The sequence below is a fragment of the Spermophilus citellus genome (genome assembly GCF_964194105.1).
Source record: "Spermophilus citellus genome assembly, chromosome: 1".
Taxonomy (NCBI): domain Eukaryota; kingdom Metazoa; phylum Chordata; class Mammalia; order Rodentia; family Sciuridae; genus Spermophilus; species Spermophilus citellus.
Genome location: NC_138182.1, coordinates 146640021 through 146665785, shown reverse-complemented (window position 1 = coordinate 146665785; position 25765 = coordinate 146640021). Strand labels below are relative to the sequence as shown.

At 41.4% G+C, this 25765-nt stretch overlaps 1 protein-coding gene across 1 annotated transcript in view; it reads left to right on the top strand.

The window, feature by feature from the left end:
- COL23A1 (collagen type XXIII alpha 1 chain) overlaps positions 1-25765 on the top strand; it is a 357570-nt gene that overhangs the window by 17242 nt on the left and 314563 nt on the right. The window contains exon 2 of the mRNA XM_081287686.1: positions 13385-13451. Within this exon, the coding sequence (XP_081143812.1) occupies positions 13385-13451 (67 nt within the window). The remainder of the gene's footprint in view (positions 1-13384; positions 13452-25765) is intronic.

Below are 25765 nucleotides of genomic sequence, written 5' to 3'. Positions count from 1 at the left end.
TCTCTCTCTCTCTCTCTCTCTCTCTTTAAAAAAGAAAAATCATACATTGGTGGTGGGACTGCAAATTAGTGGAACCACTATGGAGATTCCTCAGAAAACTTGGAATGGAACCACCATTTGACCCAGCTATCCCACTCCTTGGTTTATATCCAAAGGGCTTAAAATCAGTATACTATAGTTACACAGCCACATCAATGTTTATAGCAGCTTGATTCATAATAACTAGACTATGGCACCAACCTAGGGGTCCCTCAATAGATGAATGGATAAATAAAATGTGATTATACTCAGTGAAATATTATTCAGCTTTAAAGAAGAGTGAAATTATGGCATTTTCCAGTAAATGGTTGGAGTTGGAGAATATCATGCTAAGCGAAATAAGCCAATCCCACAAAACCAAAGGCCAAATGTTTTCTCTAATATGCGGATGCCAATTCACAATAAGATGGGGAACATTAGGGAAGAATAGTGTTACCTTAGATTAGGTAGAGGGAAGTGATGAGAGGGGAGGGGAGGGGATGTGGGGATAGGAAAGATAGTAGAATGAACAGACATTATTACTGTATGCATATATGTGACTACATGACCAATATGATTCTGCAACATGTACACTCAGAAAAATGAGAAATTATATCCCATCTATGTATATCAAAGTACATAAATACATTCTACTGTTATGTATAACTAATTAAAACAAATAATTTTTTTTAAAAAAGTAGCCACTTTGGATACTTTGAATTGTTGTCTTCAAGTTCATTAATCTTTCTTCGACAATTAATTGACCATTAATCCCCTCTGCCATATTTTTCATATCAGAAGTGATACTTTTCACCTCTCGAATTTCAGTTTAGATCTTTGTAATATCTTTGGCATCTCTACTTAACTCTTCAACATATTTAGTGCAGTTATCATTGTTTTAAGGTCTCCAAGTGCTAATTCTAACATTGTTAGCAGTGATGTTTTTCAATCAATTGATTTTTCTGCTCATTATGGGGCCTATTTTGTGTGTGTTCCTGTGTGTGGTACTGGATACTGAACTCAGAAGTTCTCTACATCCCCGACCCACTTTTTAACTTTATTTTTTTTATGAGACAGGGTCTCATTAAGTTGCCAAGGCTGGCTTCAAACTTGTGATCCTCCTGCCTCAGCCTCCTGAGTTGTTGGGATTACAGCCACCACATTAGGCTGTGGGTCTTATTTCCCTACTGATAATTTGTATCAGGTGCTGGATGTTTTTCATCTCTATAAATATTCATGAGCTTTGTTATGTCACAGGTCAAGTTACTTAGAAATACAGTTGGGATTATGGTCCAAGAAACGAGTCATTAGGTGAAATTTGTCATTGTGTGAACGTTGTAGTGTGTACTTGCACAAGCCTAGATGGTCTAGGTCAGTCTGTTGCTGTGGCCTCTCCACAGGATCATGAGGACAAGTGAACATGAGATGGATGAGACTGTGGCAGGCATAACACAACATATTCTGTTACACTCAACTTTTTTCTAAGTAGAAGGAATATACTGTATAGTAGTGATAAAAGTATCATGTAGTAGATACATAAACCAGTAATAATCATGCATTATGGAGTATTATGGGTGATACCTAGTTATAAGTGCACAGTGTATACACGGTGTGTGTGTAAGTGTATGTATATGATTTTATACAACCGACAGTGTAGGTTTATTCACACCAGCACCACCCCAAACGTGTGAGTGAAGTGTTATTCTGTGTGGTTGCACTGGTGATGGCATCCTTAGGTGAGAGGACTTTCCAGCTGTTATAATCGTATGTGACTGCCATGATGTATGTGGACCATGGTTGACCAAAACGCCATGGGGTGCTCAACTATGGTTTGATCCTTTGGGGTCTTGTATTCAAGATCTGTTGGGAGGGTTCAGAACAGTGTTTAGTCTAGGTGTGATTACTCCTCACCACTGAGGCAGAACCCTCAAAGGGACTCCACTCAGCATTTTATGAGAGCGCATTATGGGATCTACGGGTCTGGTGGGAACAGGCAGCGTTCTTCCCATCCTGTAGAGTGCTGGCCATGTTTCCCTCTGATCCTTCTGGGTGGTTCTTTCCTTGGCCTGGTGTAGTTTCCTAACCATCCTGCTGTTCAGGGCTTCACTTAATACCTGAGGGGGACTCTCTGAAGATCTCTGTGCCACTCTCATCTCTTTAGTCCTGCAAACTCTAACTGCCTCAGCAGCCCTGGATTAATCTCAGGCCCACTCTTCCATTTGTGAGGCTCCAGTGTGCTCTCTGTGCCCACAACCTGGACACTCCCCAGGCAGGACACCAGAGCAATTGTTGTCCATATTTGGGAGACCACTGTTCTTCCATGCTTGGTGCTAGTGTCTTCAAAAATATAGTTTCCTATATGTTGCTTGTGAGTTTTCTTGCTTGTGGGGAGCTCCAATATTGTTTTAGACAAGATAATAAATCTGTCATTGTCACCTCATTTTGCCTAGAAGTGGAAATTCATGATGTGGCCATTCTACATTTTCAGAGTCATTTTTGATTTAAGGACAAATGAACATATATACATATGGACATAAACCCAGTACATTTGTCAAAGGTGAGGAATTAACTGTGATACATGACTGTGATAGGCCAAATTCTAAGATATCCTCCCCTACCAAGAGTCTCACCCTCTCAGGTACACACTTCAGAGTCCCCTCTAGGCAAAATCTGAATATCATGCGGCATCACTCCTAAGACTGAGTTACTAATCAGTTGCATTAATTAAAAAAAAAAGAGATTATACAGTGGTCCTGACTTAATCAATTGAGTCCTTAAAAAAGGACAGGGGCCTCTCTGATGTTAGACACACTCGAAGTATGAAAGGGTGTGTAGAGGGAGCCGGTGGCCCAGAACTGTGAGCTGCCTGTGGGAGCAAAGAACAGCTACTGGCCAGCAACAAACAAGAATGGGGTCTCTGTTCTGCAACCACAAGGAACCTCATGAGCAAGAAAGAGGACTCCAGAGCTCTAGAAAGAAACCCCTAGTGACCCATGGATTTTAGCCTTGGAGACCCCAAGCAGAGACCAAGCTCAGCTATCTCTGACCATAGAAACTGTAAGAGAGAAAGTGTGTGTTGTTATTTTTTATTTGTAATTGGACACAATACCTTTATTTTATTTATTTATTTATTTATTAGTTATAGGTGGACACATATCTTTTTTTTTTTAAGAGAGAGAGAGAGAGAGAATTTTTTTAATATTTATTTTTTAATTTTCGGCGGACACAACATCTTTGTTTGTATGTGGTGCTGAGAATCGAACCCGGGCTGCACGCATGCCAGGCAAGCGTGCTACCACTTGAGCCACACCCCCAGCCCCCACATATCCTTATTTTATTTTTTTATGTGGTGCAGAGGATCAAACCCAATGCCTCATGCATGCTAGGCAAGCACTCTACCTCTGCGCCACAACCCCAGCCCCTATTTATTTATTTTTATGTGGTGCTAAGGATCAAACCCAGGGCCTCTCATGTGCTAGGTGAGCACTCTGCCACTGAGCCTCAACCCCAGCCTTTGTGTGTTGTTTTTAAGGTGCTTTCTGGCCATTTGTTATATAGAAAACTAATACAGGTACTAAAGAGGACCTGATCAAATTAATCAGTAACAATATACAAGTATTTATCCAAAATGATCTCCATAAAGACTAATGTGAGGATCAGCATGAAGCCATGAGATTACTTCCACCAATTTCCAAGATGGTTTTTACACATTCATATTGTACCTTGGTTGGAGGTGGATAGAATTCTGATTAAAAAGATCTAAGGCCTGGAGTATAATGCAGTGATAGAGTGCTTGCCTAGAGCAAGCCATGTCAGTCATAGGAATGATGCCCTATGATATTCAGGATGAGTGGGGGAATATATGAGAAGATATTTGCAAATCACATATCTGAGGAGAGTCTATTATGCAGAATCCATGAAGAACACCTACAACTTAACAAAAAAAAAATGATACACAACCCAATTTTAAAATGGGCAAAGGACTCGAACAGATGTTTCTCCAAATAGGATAAACAAATGGCCAGCAAACACATGAAAAGATGCTCCACACCATCAGTCTTCAGGGCAATGCAAATCAGAACCACAGTGAGACTTCACAATACTTCACATCTTCTAGGATGTCTTGTCAAGGATGTGGCAGAATTGGAACTTCCATTTATTGCTAGTAGGAAGAGTGGGTCAGCCAGGTTGGCAGGCCATCAAAAATTAAATATGAAATTACCACATGACATAGCAATTCTGCTCCTAGTTTTATACTCAGAAGAATTGAAAACAGGTACTCAAACAAAAGTATTCTCGTGTTCATAGCAGCTATATTCACAATAACCAAAAGGTAGAAAGAGCCCAAATATTGATCAATGGATGAAGGGATAGAAAATGGGGGTATAGACATGAATATTATTCACACATGCAAAGGAAACATGCTATGTTGTGGGTGAATCTCAAAAATATTTCGCTGAGTGGAAGAAGCCAGACAAAAAAATAGAACAAATTGTGTGATTCTTTTATGTGAACTATCCAGAATAGATAAATCCATAGAGAAAGCAAACAGATTGATGACTGCTGAGAGGAGTACTATCTAGGTGAAGGACTTCCTTTTAGGGTAATGACACTGTTCTGGAAGTAGTTAGAGAGAACTCAAAATGGGGGGTTGCGTATGAATATGAGTCTGCTTAATGGTACTGAATTACTCCCTTTAAGGTGATTAATTTTATGAATGTCATGTCAGTAAGAAAAAAAAAAGAACAAAGTTGTGTCATAGTTGACGTGACTAGGGTTCTGCTAACCTATTTTAACAGACTTTAATCATATTTCACCAATTCTTTCCTCTAATGTTCTTTTTTTATTCCAGGATTCCATCCAGGATCCCATGTAGTGTTTGGTTGTCATGTCCCCTCAACGTTGTCCAATCTATGACATTTTTCTCGGTGTTTCCCTATTTCTCATGACTTTGACAGTTCTGAGACCTATTGGTCAGGTATTTTGTAGAATGTCCCTCCGTGTGTGTTGTCTCGTGTTCTTATGATTAGACAGACTGTGTTGTAAGTATTGGGGAAGAACATCACCAAGGTGGATTGTCATTTGTATGACATCATATAGATGTCAACATATCCCTGATGACCTTGATCACTTGGTTAAGGTAGTGTGGTAGCTTTTTCTGTGACTGTAACAAAATAATCAACTTAATAAGAGGAAAGGTTTATGCTGGCCCACACTTTTGCTTTTGGGCCTGTGAGGAGTCAGCATATCATGGCAGGAGTATGTGGCAGAGGAAGCTGCTCACCTCATGGCCACAGGGAGGCAAAGAGAGAAGAAGAAACCAGGGGCCCCCAATCACCTTCAAGGGCATGCCCTAGTGACTTAATTTCTTTTTGCTCTCTTCCTTTTTTTTTTTCTTTTTTGTTTTGGTACCAAGGATTGAGCCCAGGGGCACTTAACTGTGAGCCACATCCCCAGACTTTTTTATTTTTTATTTTGAGACAGTGTTTTGCTAAATCGCTTAAGGCCTTGCTAAGTTGCTGAGGATAACTTGATCTTTCCATCCTCTTGCCTCAGCCTCCTGAGCTGCTGGGATGGTAGGCATGCGCCATAACATCCAGCTCAATGACCTAATTTCTTCCCACAGGGCCCCACCTCTCAAAGGTTCCACCACTTCTCAAAAGCGATACAAGCTGGCAACCAATCCCCCTTACCACATGGGCCTCTGGGAGACATTCCAAATCCAAACCATAGCACATAGTACCGCCAGATTTCTCCGTTATACTTTAATTATTTTCCTTTCTCTACACTCTGGAAATGAGTCACATTTTAAATCCAGCCTGTATTCAAAGAGAGGAGAATCTAACTGCATCTCCCTATAGGGGGAAGCATCTACTTATGTTATTTGGAGGGCTTCTGTAAGAAGCTTTGTCTCTTCTCCTCATTTATTTAATCATTTATATCAGCGTAGACTCATGGATATTTAATTTGTTCTTTGGGTTATAATCCAGCACTATATTATTTATTTATTTTTGTTTATGTAGTTCCAGTGCTCGCCATTCTGAGCTCTTTCAGGTTGGTACTTGTATTTCTTTAACATACTGCCCTCCTTTTTTAAAATTTTGTTATTTTTTAACAAAGCACTCCATATTTCCTGGCACTGTAAGATATTCCAGGCTCATCTTGTATTTTTCCTGCACTGGCCCTAGAATAAGGCTTTTCTCTAAGAAGCCCTGATCCCATTTGTTGGAGAAGAGTACTTAGAAACCAAGATCTGGGTGTAGGGTATGTCATTACTACCAGGGTGTCTCTATTCACAAACCCTCTGTAGGCACAGGTAGGGTAGATATGCATTTGTATTAACTCCTCTGTAAGCAAATAGCTGTAATCATTTCTGTATATTTCTGTGCACCTTACATACACATGATCTAATGGTGAAGTCTCTGGTTCTGATTCAGCACTTCAGGGTACATTTTAGCTTTCTTTCTTTGCTTATTTATAACATCCTTCTTGGACAGTGATAAACTTGGATTTTACTATTCCTAGTTCATGTACTTACTTGTTCGACCCTAATGTGTACGCCAAATGCCTTCAAAATTGCTAAGCTGTACACTTATAAGAAACAACTGTGCCTACTAGTGTAGTGTTTATGTATGATTCCTTTTGTCTCCAGCCTTATAGCTTTCAATCAAACCATAATTTGTGCCGGGTGCTGTGGTGCATGCCTGTAATCCCAGTGGCTCAGGGAGGCTGAGGCAGGAGGATCGCTGAGTTCAAAACTAGCCTCAGCAAAAGTGAGGCGCTTAGCAACCCAGTGAGACCCTATCTCTAAATAAAATACAAATAGGGCTGGGGATGTGACTCAATGGCCGAGTGCTCTGAGTTCAATCCCCAGTATTGCCCCGAAAAGAACCCCAAGATTTGCAACGTTACTTTAGGTCAACTGCATTTCTCCCATATAACCTTTAGTGAGATTATATCACAAAAATAGTTTCCGTTATCTGAAGTTTTTTCTCTCACTGTGGTTTGAGATATCTGTGGCCAACCATGATCTGGTTTTAAATTGCACACTGTTATGAGCAGTGTGACAAAATCTCACATCAATCTGTTAGTCTGTCCTGAGATGTGAATCATCCCTTTGTCGGACATTGGTGTATCTACACTGTATACACTACTCACCTGACATTATCACGACTCAATGATCCAGTATCACCTGAAGCAGATGATCCTCTTTATGAAGTATTATCAAAAGGTCAGCAGTAGCCTAATGCAATGTTACAATGCTTACAACTCTTTTCTTTATCCCACCACATAGACATCATATCATCTCATATCACAAGAAGGATATGTACAATGCAACTAGATATTTTGAGAGCAAGAATGATCACATTAGCATAAGTTTTATTACAGTATATTGTTAGAATTTTTGTTTTTTTAATATTTATTTCTTAGGTGTAGATGGACACAACATGATGCCTTTATTTGTATGTGGTGCTGAGGATCGAACCTGGGTCCTGCCCATGCTAGGCGAGCGCTTTACCACTGAGCCACAATCCCAGCCCCAAGAATTTTTCTGTTTTATTATTGGTTATTAATCTCCTTCTGTGCCTAATTTTTGTTTTTGGTACATCATTATACATAAAAATGAGATTCATTGCACATAGTCATAGATGCACATAACATAAATTGGTCAATTTCATGCTTCCCACACCTAAGTTATAAATTAAACTTTGCCATACGTATGTATATGTAGGATGAACATAGTCTACATAAAAGGTTCAATGCTATCTGCAGTTTCAGGCATCCACTGAGGATCTTGGCACATTTCCCTGGCAGATGAGTGGAACTACTGAACAATTTATCAGAGTTAGAGTCATTTGTCATAGCCTGTATTCCATCTTGGGATTCTTCAGCATCCTGATTGACTTTTGTTTTTATCTGGAATCCATTGACATTCATGCTTTACCATGTGCAGTCTGTGGGTTTTGACGATGCATACTTCTGTACCCACCACTCAACACCGCAAATAACAGATCCAGCACCCTCAAATCTCCTCCATGTGACCCCTTATACTTAATTCCTCTCTCCCAACTTTTTGAAAACACCAACCTTATTTCTGCTTGTACAACTTTGATAGCCTGGCTTTTGATATCAACTTTTAAAACGCTCTTTGCAGACATGAAAGTTGTTTGTAAGCAAACCAGTTGTCTTGCTTTGTGATTGGAATCAATCAATAGCAGGATTAAGTCCAGCCCTGACACTTCCCTACATCTCAATTTTCCCATCTGTAAATAGGTATAATAATAGTTCCAATTTTATGAGAATGATTTTAGAAGAATAACAGCTGTTGTTGTGGTACATGCCACTGCCACATAATAAGTAATAATCTGAATAATACAGCTTATACTTGTTATTATTATTATCACCATTATTGTTGTTATCATGGTGGGGTATAAAAAAAAATGTTTAAAGAGGTCAGGAAATCCTGCCCTCTTAGGTTTCTGGTGGCAGTGAGGATGCATGTATGGGTCTTTCCTTATGGGGTGGAAAGAGGACAGAGGACATGTGATTTTGGGTTTGATTTGTCCTCTGGTATTTGTGACATGTATGTATTAAAAGGGCCAATATTGGCATTGACTGTCCCTTAGAAGACAGAATCGTCTGTCTTCATTTCTAATATTGCTCTTGACCAAGAGATTTCAACAGTTCAACTTGGTCCTTCTGTGTTTCTAAGATTTTTTTTTTTAAATATGTCTTGTAATTATAGATGGACACATACCTTTATTTTATTTATTTATTTTTTTATGTGGTGCTGAGGATCGAACCCAGTGCCCCACACATATGAGGCAGGCCTCTACCACTGAGACACAACCCCAGCCCCTGTGTTTTCAAGATTTAAAAAAAATTTATTTTTACAATGAACTTTTTTGGGTGAGGGTGGGTCCTGGTGATTGAACCCAGGGACACTTAACCACCGAGCCACACCTTCAGCCCTTTTTATATTTTTTATTTTGAGACAGAGTCTTGCTAAGTTGCTTTGGGCCTCACTAAGTTGCTGAGGCTGGCTTTGAACTTGGGATTCTTCTGCCCCAGCCTCCCTGAGCCACTGGAATTGAAGGCATGGGCACTCCACCCAGCTAGAATAAACTTTTTAAAGAAGAATATCACCATGATTGCACATCCAACTGGGTTTCATTTTGGTAATTGCTGTCTCCTTAATGCCTGACTTTTTCCATAGATGTAGATGTGTTATTTACCGTATCATAGACATGTTTTTTACATAGTCTTTATAATGCTATTTCATGACAGTTCCATCAAGCAGATTCCCTGACCTTCTCTAGACCATTTGTTTTGTGTGCAATTTCTTCATAAATATAATTTTTTGCTTCTTGCTTTATTTCCTTGAAATATATTTCCCAGAGTAGGAATTTTAAAAATTTTTTTTAGTTGTTGATAAAACTTTATTTATTTATATGCAGTGCTGAGAATTGAACCCAGTGCCACACACATGCTAGGTAAGCACTCTACCACTGAGCCACAACCCCAGCCCCCCAAAATAGGAATTTTGAGCCAAAAAATAAGAATTTCCTATAGCTTTATTTGCAGCATTTTACAGAAATAAATCAGTTCATCCTTTGTTGTTTTTGTTTTGGGGTGGGGGTTGGTACCAGGAATTGAACCCGAGGCACTCAACCACTAAGCCACATCCCCAATTCTTTTTTTTTTTTTTTTAAGAGAGAGAGAGATAGTTTTTAAAAATTTATTTTTCAGCTTTCGGTGGACACAACATCTTTATTTTATTTTTATGTGGTGCTAAGGATCGAACCCAGCGCCCCGCGCATGCTAGGCGAGCACATTACCGCTTGAGCCACATCCCCAGCCCCCACAATTATTTTTTATATTTCATTTAAAGACAGGATCTTGCTAAACTGCTTAGGGCCTCACTAAGTTGCTGAGGCTGGCTTTGAATTCGTGATCCTCCTTCCTCAGCCTCTCAAACTGCTGGGATTACAGGGGTGCACCACCATGCCCAGCATTGTTTGTTTTTGAACCGGTCTCACTATGTTGCCCAGAATGGCCTGGGGCTCCCGGGACTCAAGCACTAGGTTTTTAGTGGCTAATACTATAGACCCATACCACCACCTCCAGCTCAACCCTTATTTTTTTCACTGTCAGTCTGTATTTCACCCAGTTGAACCCATTGGAGGATGTGACCAAACGTGACAAAGGGTCCCAGTTAAATGGCCTAGCAGATCATTAGTAAATTTATCATCTGATCGTGTTTTGAAAACCATGATTTTCCCTTGATTCAGTTTTTTGAATGCCTACCGCCCCTTCCTCCGGAACTTCCAGTTCTCCTTTTCAGGGCTTCTGGAAGCGGTGCCTCTCAAGTCTTTTCTCAGAAATTCATCCTTTATTTACTTTGAGAGGAAGGACTTGTTTGCATATGTAAAAACAGGACCATATTGTTTGCAGATGCTAGGAGTGCTGCCAGATAATTGAATGTAAAAAGTTGAGGCTTTTAAATCATTTTTACAAACCTGGACACACAAGAGTATCTTAGAATTAAAAAGAAAAGAGCGTGAAGTAAAGATTGTGGGCTTGGGTTTCTAATTCAAACATTTCACTTGAGTTCATAGTAGCAACATTTCAAACCACAGAAAGGGAGGGGCCTTGAGGTGGGGGAGGGGAGGGGACTAGAAGAAAAAAAAACTTTGCAGTTTCATCTTTTGATCTAGAAAAGAAACGTATTAGCAGAGTTTAGAAAAATGACAAAACAAAAACTCAATCCCAGCCATTTCTGGTCCCACCTAGTAGTTCCACAGTAATTTTTTCTTCTCCCATCTATGGTTCCACATCTCACCTTATTTTAAGATGAAAGTAAATCTAAAGTCAAGTGTTTCTTATCAGTATGTGACTAAGCCCCTACCCTTTAGGAGAGAGGCCCACTTGTGATAGCATTTGTTTAAAGCTAATTGCTTTTAGTATTAAGTACTTTTGTTAGAAACAGGAAATTAAGGAGGCAGTCATTTCTGTCTAGCATTGCTAGAGACAGAAGAGAACTTCTTGAACAAATTGTCTAGTTTGAACTAGAAGGCTGGTTTCTTCTCCTAAGTACATTTTGGAATCTGCTATAGCATCCGCAAATGTGATGGAGAGTGAGTTCCAAGGTCCTGCTCAAGCCTGCCGTTTCTGCAGAGGCTTCCAAGGGCAGGAATGGCCATCCTGCTTCCAGACCCTCATTCATAAACCTCAGCCCCCCACAGGGCTTTGAGCCTGGTGGAGAGAGGAACCAGGAATGTCTGCTGCTCCCTGAGGTGGAACAGGTGACCTGTCCCAGGGGAGTCATGATAACTGTGGAGGACTTCTGGAGGTCAAGAGCCAGCCCCAGCTGCTCACAGGGTCACTCTGGGCTAAGTGGTGGCTCCAGGTAGGAGCAGGAGTGAGTGGCAAGTGGAGGTTCCAGGTGGGAGATGAGAGGCTGGTGTCTGGAGGCCTAGTGAGGATCCAATTCCTGGGCAAGTTGGGGGTTTTGGAGGGCCAGGGAGTGTAGCAAGGATGAAGTTAGCACAGTGACAGTGTGCTACAGCTGCATCTTCTGACTGCCATGCAGTGTCAATAACCAGTGTTCCTTTACTGCTTGTCAGCCTTAACCTCCTGTTTCAGCTCAGCCCTGTCCACCTCTGTACAATGAGAGGGAGGCTAGAGGGTTATGCTGGATGTGAATCTCCAAAGTGCTTTGCTCAGGCATCTGGAACCACCTGGGTTGCATTTTTAGCCTCAGACTCCTGGGCTGTTCTAGCCACAGGCACCTGGGAATTAACTGGAATCCTGTCTTCTGTGAGAATTCAAGGCATGATGTTAAAAGGAAAAATGATTTCATGATCCCACTTAAAGCACAGTAAGGCAGACTTTATTCAAAGACCATTTAGAAAGGTACAGGGACCATGCAATGGAATTTTGCAGTGGGTAAGAGATTAAGCTCAATTCTAAACATGGCATGGGCAAATGGGAATTTCTAGCTAAGGAGCAAGGTGGAGTCAGTGGATAGAATGTTACTTAAGGGGAAATCTCAGGGATAAGGGAGATGCTAGTTAAACTGACCTAATAGGATCCTTGCTGAAAACAGGCCAGGATGACCAGATATCACCTAGAGGATGGCGGAGGGTGATTAGCCTCATCAGGTACCCAAGGTGATAAGATATCAAGGGTAAGAGATTCTTGCCAAACTGACTTAGCAGGGTTCTTTGCTAAAATTGGATTTTACAAGTACATGCAAACAGATGAGCCTAGGGGAAGCTTCAGGAGCCTGACTACTTCTTGGGGCTGGGATGTTGCTCAGTGGTACAGCGTGCTCTTAGAATGCACTGCAAAAAGGAAAAAAAAAAATGTTTCTGTATGTTTAACCGGAAGTACAGATCCTGATAGTAGTAAGTACCCTGCACACTCAAATGAACAGACTTGTTACTTTGTTTCGCTTTTAGGGTTTTATATTCCCTCCTAGGAAAAAAGGTTGATACTTGGTGTATCCTTGTCAGAACTCAGATCCCACCTAGTTTTAGGATGACAGGCCAATCATTTCATTCCTCTAAACCTAGATTTGGGGATTTGGGATAAATTCCTCTTTTTCAGGTTGCATCCCCTCCTTATGAGGCAGGGACTATTAATTTTGGTCTGAAAAGTCACCCTCAGGGTCAAGTCAGACCTTGAATATGCTGGAGCTGTCCCTGTGTGATATTATAGCATAGCTGTGGCCTTTGACTCTATGTGGTAATTCTTTCCCTCTTCCTCATGTCTAGCACAGGGCTGGGCATGTGCAGAGACTTTTGCTAAGTTGTACTGAGCCAAATTATTCAGGCCAAGGATCCCCAGTGGAAAGAAGAAAGGAACTTCAGGGTAAATTAGACCAGGGCCATCAAGGTCAAGGCTGTGGACTGAGAGGGGCTGCAGCTGAGGGCCTGGGGGCTTCCTGGGTGAGGATGGGATGATCTTGGGCATCCAGAGAGCCGCTACAAGGGCCAGTGTTGATTTACCCACCCAAGCCTCTCTCTGTTCCTCTCTCCCTTCTTAGTGTGACTGACAGTCACCTTGACTTTCCTTGACTTTGGAGAAGCCATTTCTATTGCTTTTAGCTCTTGTATTTGAACTTGTAACAAAGCAGAAACTTTCTTTTCAAGGACTCAGTAATTGTTCAATGTTTGTTTTTGCTTTTCTTCTCATTTGAAAATTGTGTTTAGAATTTAATGACCTTTCAAGAAATGTTCTGGAAAATGCCAGGGCCACTATAGATCATTTGGATACTTTTCTTTTGATAATTTTTCCTCTTTTATCTGTCTGTGTTCTGAAACTCATCCTCATTTTTTCTCCCCTTTCCTTCTCGGTTCAGAAGTTGGATGGACTTGTCAAGCTCCGGACTGTGCGGGAGGCTCCATCTGAGTGCATCTGCCCCCCAGGTAAGTGGACATTCACTCCTCGCCAGTTCCCAGCTTCTGTAAGCCTGACCCTGATCTCATCTCCCTGGTTGTAACTGCTCAAGACATCCATGGCCAAGAGGGTCATCTGGGGTTTGGGGACTTTGTATCCTGTGGATAATCCTGGGATCTTCCTGCCTATGTCTTCTCTGTCAGGTTTATTGGTCAACGATTCCAGCAAGATGAGCTGACTTGGTTTGATTAGAGGCATTGGCAGAGAAACTAAGAAAGTGTTAGAGATAACTTAGAATAAAGGCATAGATGGTCAAAAGTCCCATTTTAAAGATGGAGAAACAGAAATGGACCAATGGGAGACATCATCCACCCTGTGGCCAGAGCTCTGTTTCAGAAGTGAGGAGTAAATAATCTCATGAAAACAGAATTTTTGTTTTTATTTCTTTTGGTGGAGGCAGAGGAGGAGAACAGGAAGCTTTGCCTGGGTTATTCAAATTATCATGTCAGTCTTCGGTTTTGCTGTTGTAGTTCAGGAGGGCTGTGAATAAAGCCAGATTTGCTGATTCCCAATCCACCTAGCTCAAATTCAGATTCCTACCATCAGGCCTTCTGGTGGTCTTCAGGGGAGCTTTGTACAGATCATGATGGAGAATTTTGGTGTGTAGTCTCTAACCCTGGTGTTTTCAGGGTTAGAATAATCCTTGCACAGGAGGATATATAATACCTGGGAAAGAGTGGAACCTTGTAATGTATCTCAGGCTTGTCCTCACTGTCACTGTCACTCCTACTAGCAAAGTTGTCCAGCATTTTCTACTCTACTTTAGCTGCTCCAGAAACTAAACTCAAACCAAACTGATAACTAATAACTCAAGGTTGGGAGGCCCCTCTGCAAAGATGAATCTCATGGTGGGAAAATTCAGTCTCTGAGGGCCCAGTGAGAGATTTTATGGTTAAACCAAAGCTACCCTAGGACCTCTGAAGAAAATATTTTTTTGGCTCTTTTCAACTTATTGCATGAAGGAGTTAACATTAGTCCAAGTGAAAAGCTGTGAGGCTTTTAAACTTGTGACAAGGGACAGAAGGGAAATTCTATTCACTGCAAGGAAATCCTCACTTAAGCTTCAGTGAGCCACAAGCACTTAAAACCCATGAATTTCCCACTAATTATCCTTAACCAGTCCAGTCTCTACCAGGAACTGGCATATGTTCTTGCTCTGGTCACCAGGCAGCTGAATTACTTCTCCATAGTCTAGGTGCTCAATTACTATTCCATGTGGCAAATTTCTTCTTAAAAGGCTTCACTAGTGGGCTGTAGCTGTAGCTCAGTGGCACAGCACTTGCCTAGCATGTGCGAGGCACTGGGTTCGATCCTTAGCACCATATACCAAAAAAAGAAAAAAAAATTCTGTCCATCTACAGCTATAAATTTTTTTTAAAGGCTTCACTAGTTTTTTTTTTTTTTTTTTTATCATAATCATCAGGAATTCCTTGGGCAGTAGTAAGGGTCTTCCTGCCATTTCTCTATTGAATTCTTATATGGATGTAATCCTCAGAGCCAGCAGGAAGCCATTCATCACCCTTATATGCATCAGCAGAGGGGTCAAAGATTGGAGGTTCTAGAAGGGAGAGGCTACTGAGTCCCCAGTGGCAGCTCAGTGACTGGGGAATCTGAGATTTTAATAGGAGGGGAAAAAAGACATCACAAAGACACATTAGAACATTAAGAAGTCACAAATCACAATTAAATGAGGAAACAAATTCAAACCCACAGATGAAGTTTTGGGTAGTCTGCAAAATATATAAAATGGGAAGCTCATGGGGGTAAAGAACTAGTGAGATGTTTGAACAGTTTTGAAAGCACCGTCCATTAGTCAAAGTGAAACATGCATTAATTCTTCTATGGATTCAGTGGTAAATAGGAGAATACTTTATGGATTTAGTGGTAAATAGGAGAAGACTTTCTTCTTTCTTTAAAAATATTTTTATTAGTTATTGATGGACATTTATTTATTTATTGCTTATATGTGGTGCTGAGAATTGAACCCAGTATCTCACAAATGCTAGGCAAGTGCTGAGCCACAACCACAGCCCCAAGATTTTCTTCTTGTATAGTCAGATTCCTAACCAAGAGAAGTTCACCATTTAATGTGTTTTCTAACACTGGAGGGACTATATCAGAAGGTGGCTGAGTTTGTCAAATTGTTTATATTCTCCCACGGAGGGCATACAGTATGGCACTGTATGTGAAAGGGCAGAAGTAAGACATGAATGAAAACTTTGGCCGCTAACCTGCATACAACCCAAAACCACTAATTCCTTCCACTAAATTTGGCTTCTTAACCCTCATAGAGCCCCTACGCCCATCCCTGGGAATTGTGGTTTTCAGAATTGTGGTTTCTAGGATTTCAACATTTGGGATTTCAATCTTTTGGGATTATGATCTTCAGGGATTTTGAGCTTTAGGGATTTTTAGACTTTTAGGATTTTGATCTTTGAGAATTTCAACATTTGGAATGAAGGCATTCCAGAGTTGTATCTTTGGGGATTATGATCGGCACTAGGGCAAAACCTCTAGGCCAGCAGAGAGTGGGGCACATGGTCTCCCTGCCTTCCAGGGAGGCCCTACCTGTGGTGAGCTTGTGCTGTCGTTGTCTCAGGGTCTCCTGGCTGCAATTCAGCTGTCCTGGCCTGTGTGGTCAGGGTGGCCCTGGGGATGCAGCACAGTGATCTCAGCAGGGTCCTCATCTTCCCGTGTGCATTCTGTCTCTCCTGCTACCTCTGGCTTGGGGACCAGAGTTCTTCATCAACACAAACCCCAGGAGGCTGCCACAGGCTCCCCTGGTCAGGAAAAGGACAGAGGCTTTTCTCTATAACACCAGAATTCTGAACTCTCTCCCTTTCTTTCTGGCTTTGATCAAAAAGTCCCATAGTCTTCAGAGTCTGGAGATGCAGACCACCCTCTGTAGTTCGGATCCCTGTCTGATCTGAGATACCCACAGATCCCCTGGCCCAGTTCCTTCCCAGGGTCCAAGGAGACAGTGTAATCTTTTGTTAGATCCTAGCAGGCGGCAAGCAGATAAGGAGGCCAAAGAAGAGGCCAGTTCCTTTGTGTATGTCGCCCATTGTGAAGCCAGCTGTACAAGGCTGAGGGAGTGGCAGGCTTCAAGCAGGAAGATGTGCGTCCCTCTTGCCCAAGTCCATGATGGAAGGATTGGTAGCCCTCTGCCCTGAACCAGCTCTGTGACCAGTGAAGGGCCCTTTGAGCCTTGCACCCTTTGTCTGTAAAATGGTGGGTTGAATCATTTCCATCTAAATGATATATCCAAGTCCTAGCCCCCAATACATGTGAATGTGACCTTATTTGGAAATAGGGTCTTTGCAGATGTACAGTAGTCCCACCTTATCCATGGAGGATCCACTTCAAGATTCCCAAGATGGGAATCAAGATGCCCAAAACCAGGAATAGTACTGAGTCCTCAATATACTATGTTTTTTCCTATACATATATAGCTATGATAAAGTTTAATTTATAAATTAGGCACAGTGAGAGATTAACAATAACTAATAATAAAATTCACAGTATAACAATATACTACAATAGAAGTTATGTGGATGTGGTCTCTCAAAATATCTTATTTTCTTTTATCTTTTATTTAAAGGAAGCACTTTTATTTTTTTTATTTTTTATTTTTTTTTTTTTGAGCAGATCTGAATTTCCAACATTTCTGTTCTTGTGCTTTAGGGCCATTATTAATAGAATAAGGGTTACTTGAACACAAGCACTTTAACTTCAAGTTCATGAAGTTGATGTGATAACCTGGACAGCCACTTAGTGACCAAAGGGCAGTTAGCATATACAGCCTGGATATGCTGGGTAAGGGGCGATTCATATCCATTTGGGAAGGAGCAGGTGGCAGGAGACTTCATCATCCAACTCAGAGTGGTGTGCAATTTTAAACTTATGAATTGTTTACTTCTGGAGTTTTTTTTTTTTTTTCATTTAATGTCTTTGGGCCTCAGTTGATAGTAGGCAGTTGAAATCTAAAAGTGAAATTGTGGATAAGGGAGACAACTGTAATTCAGGGCCCACCTGAATGATCTTGAGATCATTCAGGATTTAGGGTGGGCCTTGAATCCAATGACTGGTGCCCTCAGGAGAGAAGAGAAGGGGAGATTTGAGACACAGAGCCACACAGTAGAAGCCATGTAACTATGTCCTTCAAGCCATGGAACATGGGATTGCCAGTAGCCACCAGTAATGAGACAGGTATGGAAGACATTTTTCTCCTGGAGCCTCCAGAAGGAACCAACTCTGTCAACACCCTGAACTTCTGGCCTCCAGAATCATGAGAGAAAAATTTCTGTATTTTTTTGGGTATCTAATATGTGGTAATGTGTTGCTGCAGCAGCCCTAGGAAATGAAAACAAATGGGAACAATAATCACCCTGAGGGCCTCATAAGATTGTTGAGAGGATGGAAATGTGGGGGACAGAAGGAGCTTCCAGCACTGGGGAGTGTGAGTCACATGTGGGGAGGTACCTGTGGGCTGTCCTGTCACTGTTCTTTCATATGCTCCTGTCCAGAAAGAGGGCCACACCCATCCTTCAGCAGGTGACCCCCAGGCTAGAGATACCTGGGATTTACCTGTGTCCCTTAGGTTTATCATTTATGTGTTTAAAACATGTTTAAAATTTAAATTTTTTTCTTTTTAAATATGAAGCAAAATATGTGACCAGAAAATTAAAGTACTACAAAATATTATACATAAAAACACATTCTCCTCCCATGCTCCTCCCCAGCTTTCCTACTCCCCTTTCGGAGACCATTTATCAGTTACTCATATGTCCTCCCAGAGCAGCACTGCCCAGTAGAACAACCTGTGATGGTGTTCTGCACCTGCATTGTGCAACACTGTAGCTGATAACAACTATTGAGCCCTTGAGATATGACTTGTGTGGCCAAGAAAAACCTGGATTTTAAAATTTTATTTCTTTTTAACAGTTTAAATTGCTATATATGGCTGGTAGCTATGATATTGGACAGACCAGTGTCAGCAGTAGTTTATGTATAAAGATTTTCATTGACTTACATTGGGGTCACATCACAATAAACCAATATAAGTTAAAAATATAATGTTGGAAGTACATTTAATTTACTTTAACTTCTGAATATCATAAGTTGACCTTGCCTACCTTAAACATGCTCAGAACACATACATAAGCTTAGGGTTGGGCAAAATAATTGAACACAAAACCTATTTTATAATAAATTGAGGAATATCTCAAGTCATTTTTTAGATATTGGCTGAAAGTGAAAAGCAGAATGGTTCTGCATTATCAAGCAGTTAAAAAAATTAAAAAAGAAAGAAAAGAAAAAGGTAAGTCAAGCCATCAGAAGTCAGGGACCATCTGTATATTAGCAAATCAGTCCTCACCTTTTTGTGCACAATTAGCTCATGAATTGTTGTTAGCATGTTGCTTTCTTTCAGTTTGCAATTTCTCCTTGAGATGGTCTGTATGATAGACAGCAGGTGCTGTCTGATTTGGTTCATGGGATCCTGTCATGCTGTTGGGATATCCTGAGATGTAACTTGCCCAATTCCCATCCCCCAAGGACAGTTGGGTTCTTTGCCATCCTGGGTTCTTTTTTTTTTTTTTGCACTGTGGAATGAATTCAGGGGCACTTAACCACTGAGCCACATACCCAGCCCTTTTTTGTATTTCATTTAGAGATAGAGTCTCACTGAGTTACTTAGGGCCTCAATAAGTTTCTGAGACTGGCTTTGAACTTGCAATCCTCCTGCTTCAGCCTCCCGAGCTGCTGGAATTACAGAAATTACAGGCATGTGCTACTGAGCCTGGCCTATCTTGGGTTCTTATCCTGCATCCAACCTGTAATGGAGGTAAGGATGGCCTGCCATGTCCTCTTGTTGTCTGACTTCATCCTGCTTTTCTCTGAAGCCTGTCATAAGCCAGGCTCTGCTGTGGGATCTGGGAGGAGGTCTGGACTAGAATAGGAGTCCTCAGTTTGAGGAAGAAGCCAACCAGCTTGATCCTGAAGTCCACACCATGGGAGCAGGCTGCACCATGCTGTGCATGGGAGCATTCCTTCCAAGAGGCAGCTCAAGGTCAGCACCTTGGAGCCCAAGAGGCCTGGATTTGAATCCTGACTCGTCCACTTAAGCAGCCATTATGTGGTCCCATGTTGCATGTCCTGGAGATATAACCCACTTTGATATAAAATATCCTTATATTCACTCACTCTTTAAGCATCAGAATATTAATTAATGCTCTGACCACATGAAGAAAGTAAAAAAGAAAATTTATCAGATCATACAGTGGGAAATGGAAAGATCAGAGGTAGAACCAACTTCAGGTATGTCTGGGCTCAGGGCCTTTCTCCATTTCCCAATTCTTTGCATCACTTCCAGATCATCTTTCCTTGGGAAGGTGGCCACCAGTAGCTCCAGGTATGTCACACCTGCTCAGCAGCCCCAGAAGATAAAGCACTCTTCTTTCTTACCAAAATTGGAGAGTTGAGGGTATTTTGGGTTGAGCTTATCCCCCCAAAATACATCTTTTGGAGTCCTAAACCCCTGTACTTCAGAATGCATCTGTATTTGGAGACAGTAACTAAGGTAGAATGAGGCCAGTAGGGTATCTGCACAAGAAGAAGAGATTTGGACACAGAGAAATACACACTCACAGAGGGAGGGCCATGTGGAGATATAGGGAAAATGACCATTTACAAGCCAAGGAGAGAGGCCTTCAAAGAAACCAACCTGGAAAACTTGACCTTCAATTTCAAGCCTCCAGAATTGAGAAAATACATTTCTGTTATTTAGCTCACCTAGTCATTTGTTGTGGCAGCTCTAGCATACAAGTGCTGAGAGATATTTAAAGATGAATAAGTTTCTAGTAGGAAAGATGAAAAAGTTCTAGAAATGGATCCGCCATGTTTTCATAGTAGAGTAAATATCCTAAATGCTATGGAATTGTGTTTAGATGCTCCTTGATGTACAACAGGGTCACATTGTAAGTGGAGACTATCGTAAGTCAGAAGTGCATTTAATAAACTGCATCTACAGAACACCCTCACTACCACACAGCACATGGAGACTCAGCCATTGCTGCTGATGGCTACCTGGCTGAGTGGGAGACATGCTCGCTGCTGCTGCCCAGGGTCATGGGAGAGGCTGTACCTCAGATCACTCTCCCAGGAGAAGATCCCAACTCAATATTCAAAGTAGGGATTCTTTGGATGTGTCATGCTTTCACACCCTTGTAACTTCGAACAACAAATTGAACCATTATAAGTCATGAACTGTCTGTACTTTGAAATAGTTAAAAGTTTTGTGTTATATGTATTTTACCAGAATTAAAAAAAAAATCCCAGAATTGGCCCTGATGAGCCTGGCTTGGGGCAGGTGCCTACCTCTGAATAATCTCCATAGCTTGGAGGATGTAATGCATTGATTGGCAAGGTCTGGGTCATGTGACCATTCTTGGAGCTGGGGGAGGCAGCTATGGGAGATGGTTGGGACTACCAGAACCATGTGGTGTGGGAATGGTAGCTACCCCAAGGAAAATAGGGGTGCTATCCCCAAAAGAGTAGGAAACAGATTCAGCTAGGCAAATACAAATAGTAGATGATCACTTTAGTTCTGCTCCAGAGACAGCTGGCCATTATGTCCTTACTGGGCATGGTAGACAGATTCTGGTTTTGACCAGAGATTTTCCTCTAAGCATACTAAAGCTGTCTTAGCCCTCTGTCAAATTGTCCCTAAGGCAGTTGTGTCAAAGACATGGAAGCTAGATTCAGCCTGCCTGGCTTAAGTTCTGCCACTTAACCAACTCCAGGCCTCAGTTTTTCATCTGTAAAATGGGCTTCCTAATTAATAGTACCTACCTCATAGGACTTTTGCATGGATGAAATGAGTTAAGCCATGTAGGCAGCTTAGGCCAGCTCTGCACGGCCTCCTGAGAACCAGTGTGTTGTGGTTCCCATTAACTCAGCTCCATTGTCATCAGCCAGGGGCTGCCAGAGAGGAAGGAGAGGAGGAGGTATAGAGTTAGAGGTTGGCTGGGAATAGTCTATTGGGAAAGAACAAAGGTTTGGCTGACTTTATTGGCATCTTCTGCTGGGAGATGGGTGAGAAAATGCGGTGACACCAGAGTGAGAGAAACTGAAGAAAAGAAATTGTGTAGCCCATAGACTCTTGTCAGACCACAACAGCAGCACAGCCCCCAGGCCTCTGCCCCTTCATTCTTGTTTCTAATCTGGCTCAATCTTCCCTGGACATTATTGGGAACTTTCCATAAAAGTGGTAGTACTCATTTCCTTTTTGTATCCTTGCATAATATTCCAGAGACATGTGAAGCTTCCAAGTGATGTGCACTGTGCTTGCAGGACAGGGTGATTTTCCAGAAACGAATAAACAGATTCATCAGAGTTAGAAATTCCCTGCTCTGTGAAAACATTTGGACCTTTGAGCGGCAGAGTAGACTCGACTTCACAGAACATACAGCTCGATGTGGAAATGATACACAACCTGATACGTTTCGTTGATAGTTTATGGAAAATGTTACAGAGTGGAACAGAAGTAGCACAGATTACTGGTAGTCAGCCTCTTTGCTGTATTTGTTAGTGTTAAGAATGAGCTTGGGGAAGGGGACAGGCTCTCTTTGTATTTTGAAGCAAGAAACTATCCTTTTTTGAATTGTTTATATGGAGAATTTTTTAAAATGATACTTTTCAAAAACAAGGGTTAAAAATCCCACTTGACTTGAGCTTAGGGCAAATCAATGGTCTACAAGGCAGGTATTTAATTATGGACCAAGTTGAAGGAGATAATTTATATCTGATTATTTTGTTTGCTTGCTTCTCCAGAATCTTCTGGAGGATGATCTCAGTTTCCCCACTCCACTATACATAGATATTTGTTCATTTGCTCATTCATTCATCTCAGTATACCTTATTTTGTGATAGACTTTCTATGGGAGACATTCCATGTGTCCCAGGGACTACAACCCCCGTCCCTCCAAGCCCTGCCCTCACCTTCACCTCCCCTGCCATCCTCTAGCCACACAGCCTGGACCTTCCTTTAGAGCCCCTCTTTGTTCAGGATGTCAACTCACATGTCCCTAATGAAGGTTGGTAGAGACAATTCCAAATCCACTGGTACAGATATGAAAATCATGATAGCTAAGAATGGGACAAGTCCTAAGATCAAATGTCTGATAAAATTAAAAGGAGGGGAGATTGCTCCAGGTCAGAAGGATCTGGAAGAGGGGAGAGGAGGGTCCTTCTCTGAAAGGGTGATAGTTGACAAGGTTTTCAAGACTGGTTGACATGTTAGCCAGCCGGGATAGGGATACCTCTCCATAAGGCCTGCCATCCTGAGCAGGGGCAAAGGGGAGTTCCAAGGAGCAGCCAGGCCTCTGTGTGGCTGGAAGATGGCAGCAATGTGAAGGTGAGGGCAGGACTCAGAGGCATTGGGGCTGTATGCACAGGACACAGTTGCAGGTGGCTGAGTAGAGTTCAGCTTTAGAGGAGGACTCTAGAATTAGTAGGGAGGATGGAGACTGACTGGATTACAGCTATGGCTCCAACAGGCTCACAGAGGGGTGTGCTCACTGCATACGGGGTCTTGACTTGTTCACCATTGCATCCCCTGAGCCTAGAATGGTGTCAGGCACATGGAATGAGGGTTGTTAAATATCTGCTCAATGGCCAGCCTGGAGAAGAGGTCATGAGAACCTGAATGATGGCCCGAGAATTGATAGCAGGGAACAGCTGTGACAGGCCCAGGCCATGTGGTAGACAAAACTCACAAACAGGATAAATAGGCATGGGAGGGGACAGAGATGACTGAAGCTGCAAGCCTGGGGGAAGAGTGATACTTTGGCCAGAAACAGGAAATCCCCAAAAAGGAAGTGTTTTGGAAGGGAACAGGGTAGGCAGGGTTTTGGTCAGTGGCCTTACAAACCAACTTGTAGAACCACTGATGAATGGAAAAAAAATAATTAGAAGTCTTCTCTTCAAGCATAGTCTAGCCACTCTGAATCTATTAATTATCAAACGTCTCGTATCCCATAAATAAAGATTTTCAAATTTAGCTGTGTTCTCACCATTGGGAATTAGAGATTTACTTTTAACCACCAGAGGGAGCCCAATATGTTTATTAAATTCTATAGAAATATAACAGGAATTTAAAAGGATAATTAATATTTATATTTAAAAATTATTAGAAAGCACACAAAAGTTTAAGTCAAAGGCATTTATTCACAAAGTCAACCACTCAGTCTGGTAATTTTTTCCCCTAGGCTAAAATGAAAGACCACTTAGAAATTTCCAGATGATTCCAGGATCTTATGGTTTGCTGACAGTTTCTGGATGATGATGATTATGTGATGGGTAAAATATCCATTAGAAAACACATTCCTAGGAATACATTGCCCCTCACTTGTCCAGCATTTATTGAGTACCATCTGCTTTACTTGTAGCAGAGAATTCCTTTAACTGTGGGAAAATAAGGCCAGAAACATCTTGACGTCTGCTTGGTGAACTCTGTGCCAACTATTTGGTGACAGGTGCAACTTTCCTCTCTGTGAGATGTCGTATAACTTTGTACAATGGGATTATAAAGTGTTGCACATATCAGGAGCTTACTGGGAGCAGAATTGCCTTTTCCAGGGGCTAAGTTTGGTATCATCATGATATCTGGTTTTTAACTTGACTTCTTCTGCCAAAGTATATTCCATGTGGATTGAAGATTTCAGTGTGTAAAACTAAAAACATGGATACAAATACAGTAGGGTCACTTTCTAGAATTCTGAGTTAGGATTGGACTTTGTAAACAGAAGTTCTCCTCAACCAGGGAAGATTTTTCCCTAGGGCACCATTGGGCAATGTCCAGGGACATTTTGGGGTGATAGTTTAGGGAAGGCTACTGGTATCTTGTAAGCTAAGGCAAAGGAGCCCCCACCACAGAGAATTATCCAGCCCAAATTTCTAGTAGTGCTGAGGTAGTGACCATGTCACAGAGAGAAATGTTTTCTTGAGCTGGAGGTATAACTCAGTAACATAGTACTCATTTAGCATAGGTGAGGCCCTGGGTTCAATTCCTGGTGCCACAAAAACAAATAAACAGTTTTTTTTAACATTTTAAGTTTCAAAGATTAAATTTCTGTAGAGAAAGAAAAATGTCACCTTAACAAATGTTTAGTGATTGCCTAGCAGGCTCAAGTCCCCAGGTTTGATTCCCAGAACAACAACAAAAAAAGACAAATAACAAACATATAAGAAGCATATGATTAATGTTCATGAAATGTAAAATGCTCTTACAGAAGAATAAGAAATAGTCTAGAAAAGGGATGAGTAAAGGGTTTGGGGAGCCCCCATAGGAAAAATAGGAATGATGTACTTTCCTTCAATGAATATATTTACAAAGCATTCATTCTGTGCTCGCCACTGGTCTGGGCACTTGAAAATTGGCCCACTTTGCAAATAATGGAGAAAATACATCATAAAATGAGATCAGTTATTAACTCTCATATTGATAAAATATCATTATTTCAATCTTTCTGAAGGGCAGTGTGGCCCATAAATAAAATTTTAAAAGTATAAATTTTTATCTCCTAGCATTTCCATCTGTAGGTTCAGAATATAATTTGACACTGTGCAAAGGTGACCCCACCAGGATATTTATCAGAGCATCATTTTAGTAGCGTAAACACTGGAAATAATACCCATAGTTATTTACACTGGAAAAATATCACACTATTTCAAAAGTAGGTAGAAAACTGACTATAAGACAAAATAATATCACACTGTGAACAGTGATTATCTTTGGGTGACTAGATTATTAGTACATGCTATAATTTGAATCTGGAATGTTCCCCAGAGACCTAAGTGTTAAGAGATTTGGTCCTTAGCTTGGCATGATTGGGAGGGGATAGAACCTTTAAGAGGTGGGGCCGAGTGGGAAGAAGTACATCATGGGGATGTGTTCTTAAAGTGGTACCAGTCTCTTTCCTCTCCTTTTTCCATACCCAGCTACAAGTTAACTAGGACTCCTCCACCCACTCACTCCTGTGTGATGTGCTTGCTGCCACTGGCCCAAATACAGTGGGGCCAAGTGACCATGCACTGAAACCCCTGCAGCCTCGAACCAGAATACACCTTTCCCCTTTATACGTTGATTATCTCAGGAAGTTCTTACAGTGATATGATGCAGACTGACACAGTCCTCCCGCCTTTTGCATTTTTGTTTGTTTGTTTATATTGAGCATTTATTAACAGTAAAATCAGAAACGGAAAGCAGAACAGCTAAAAAATA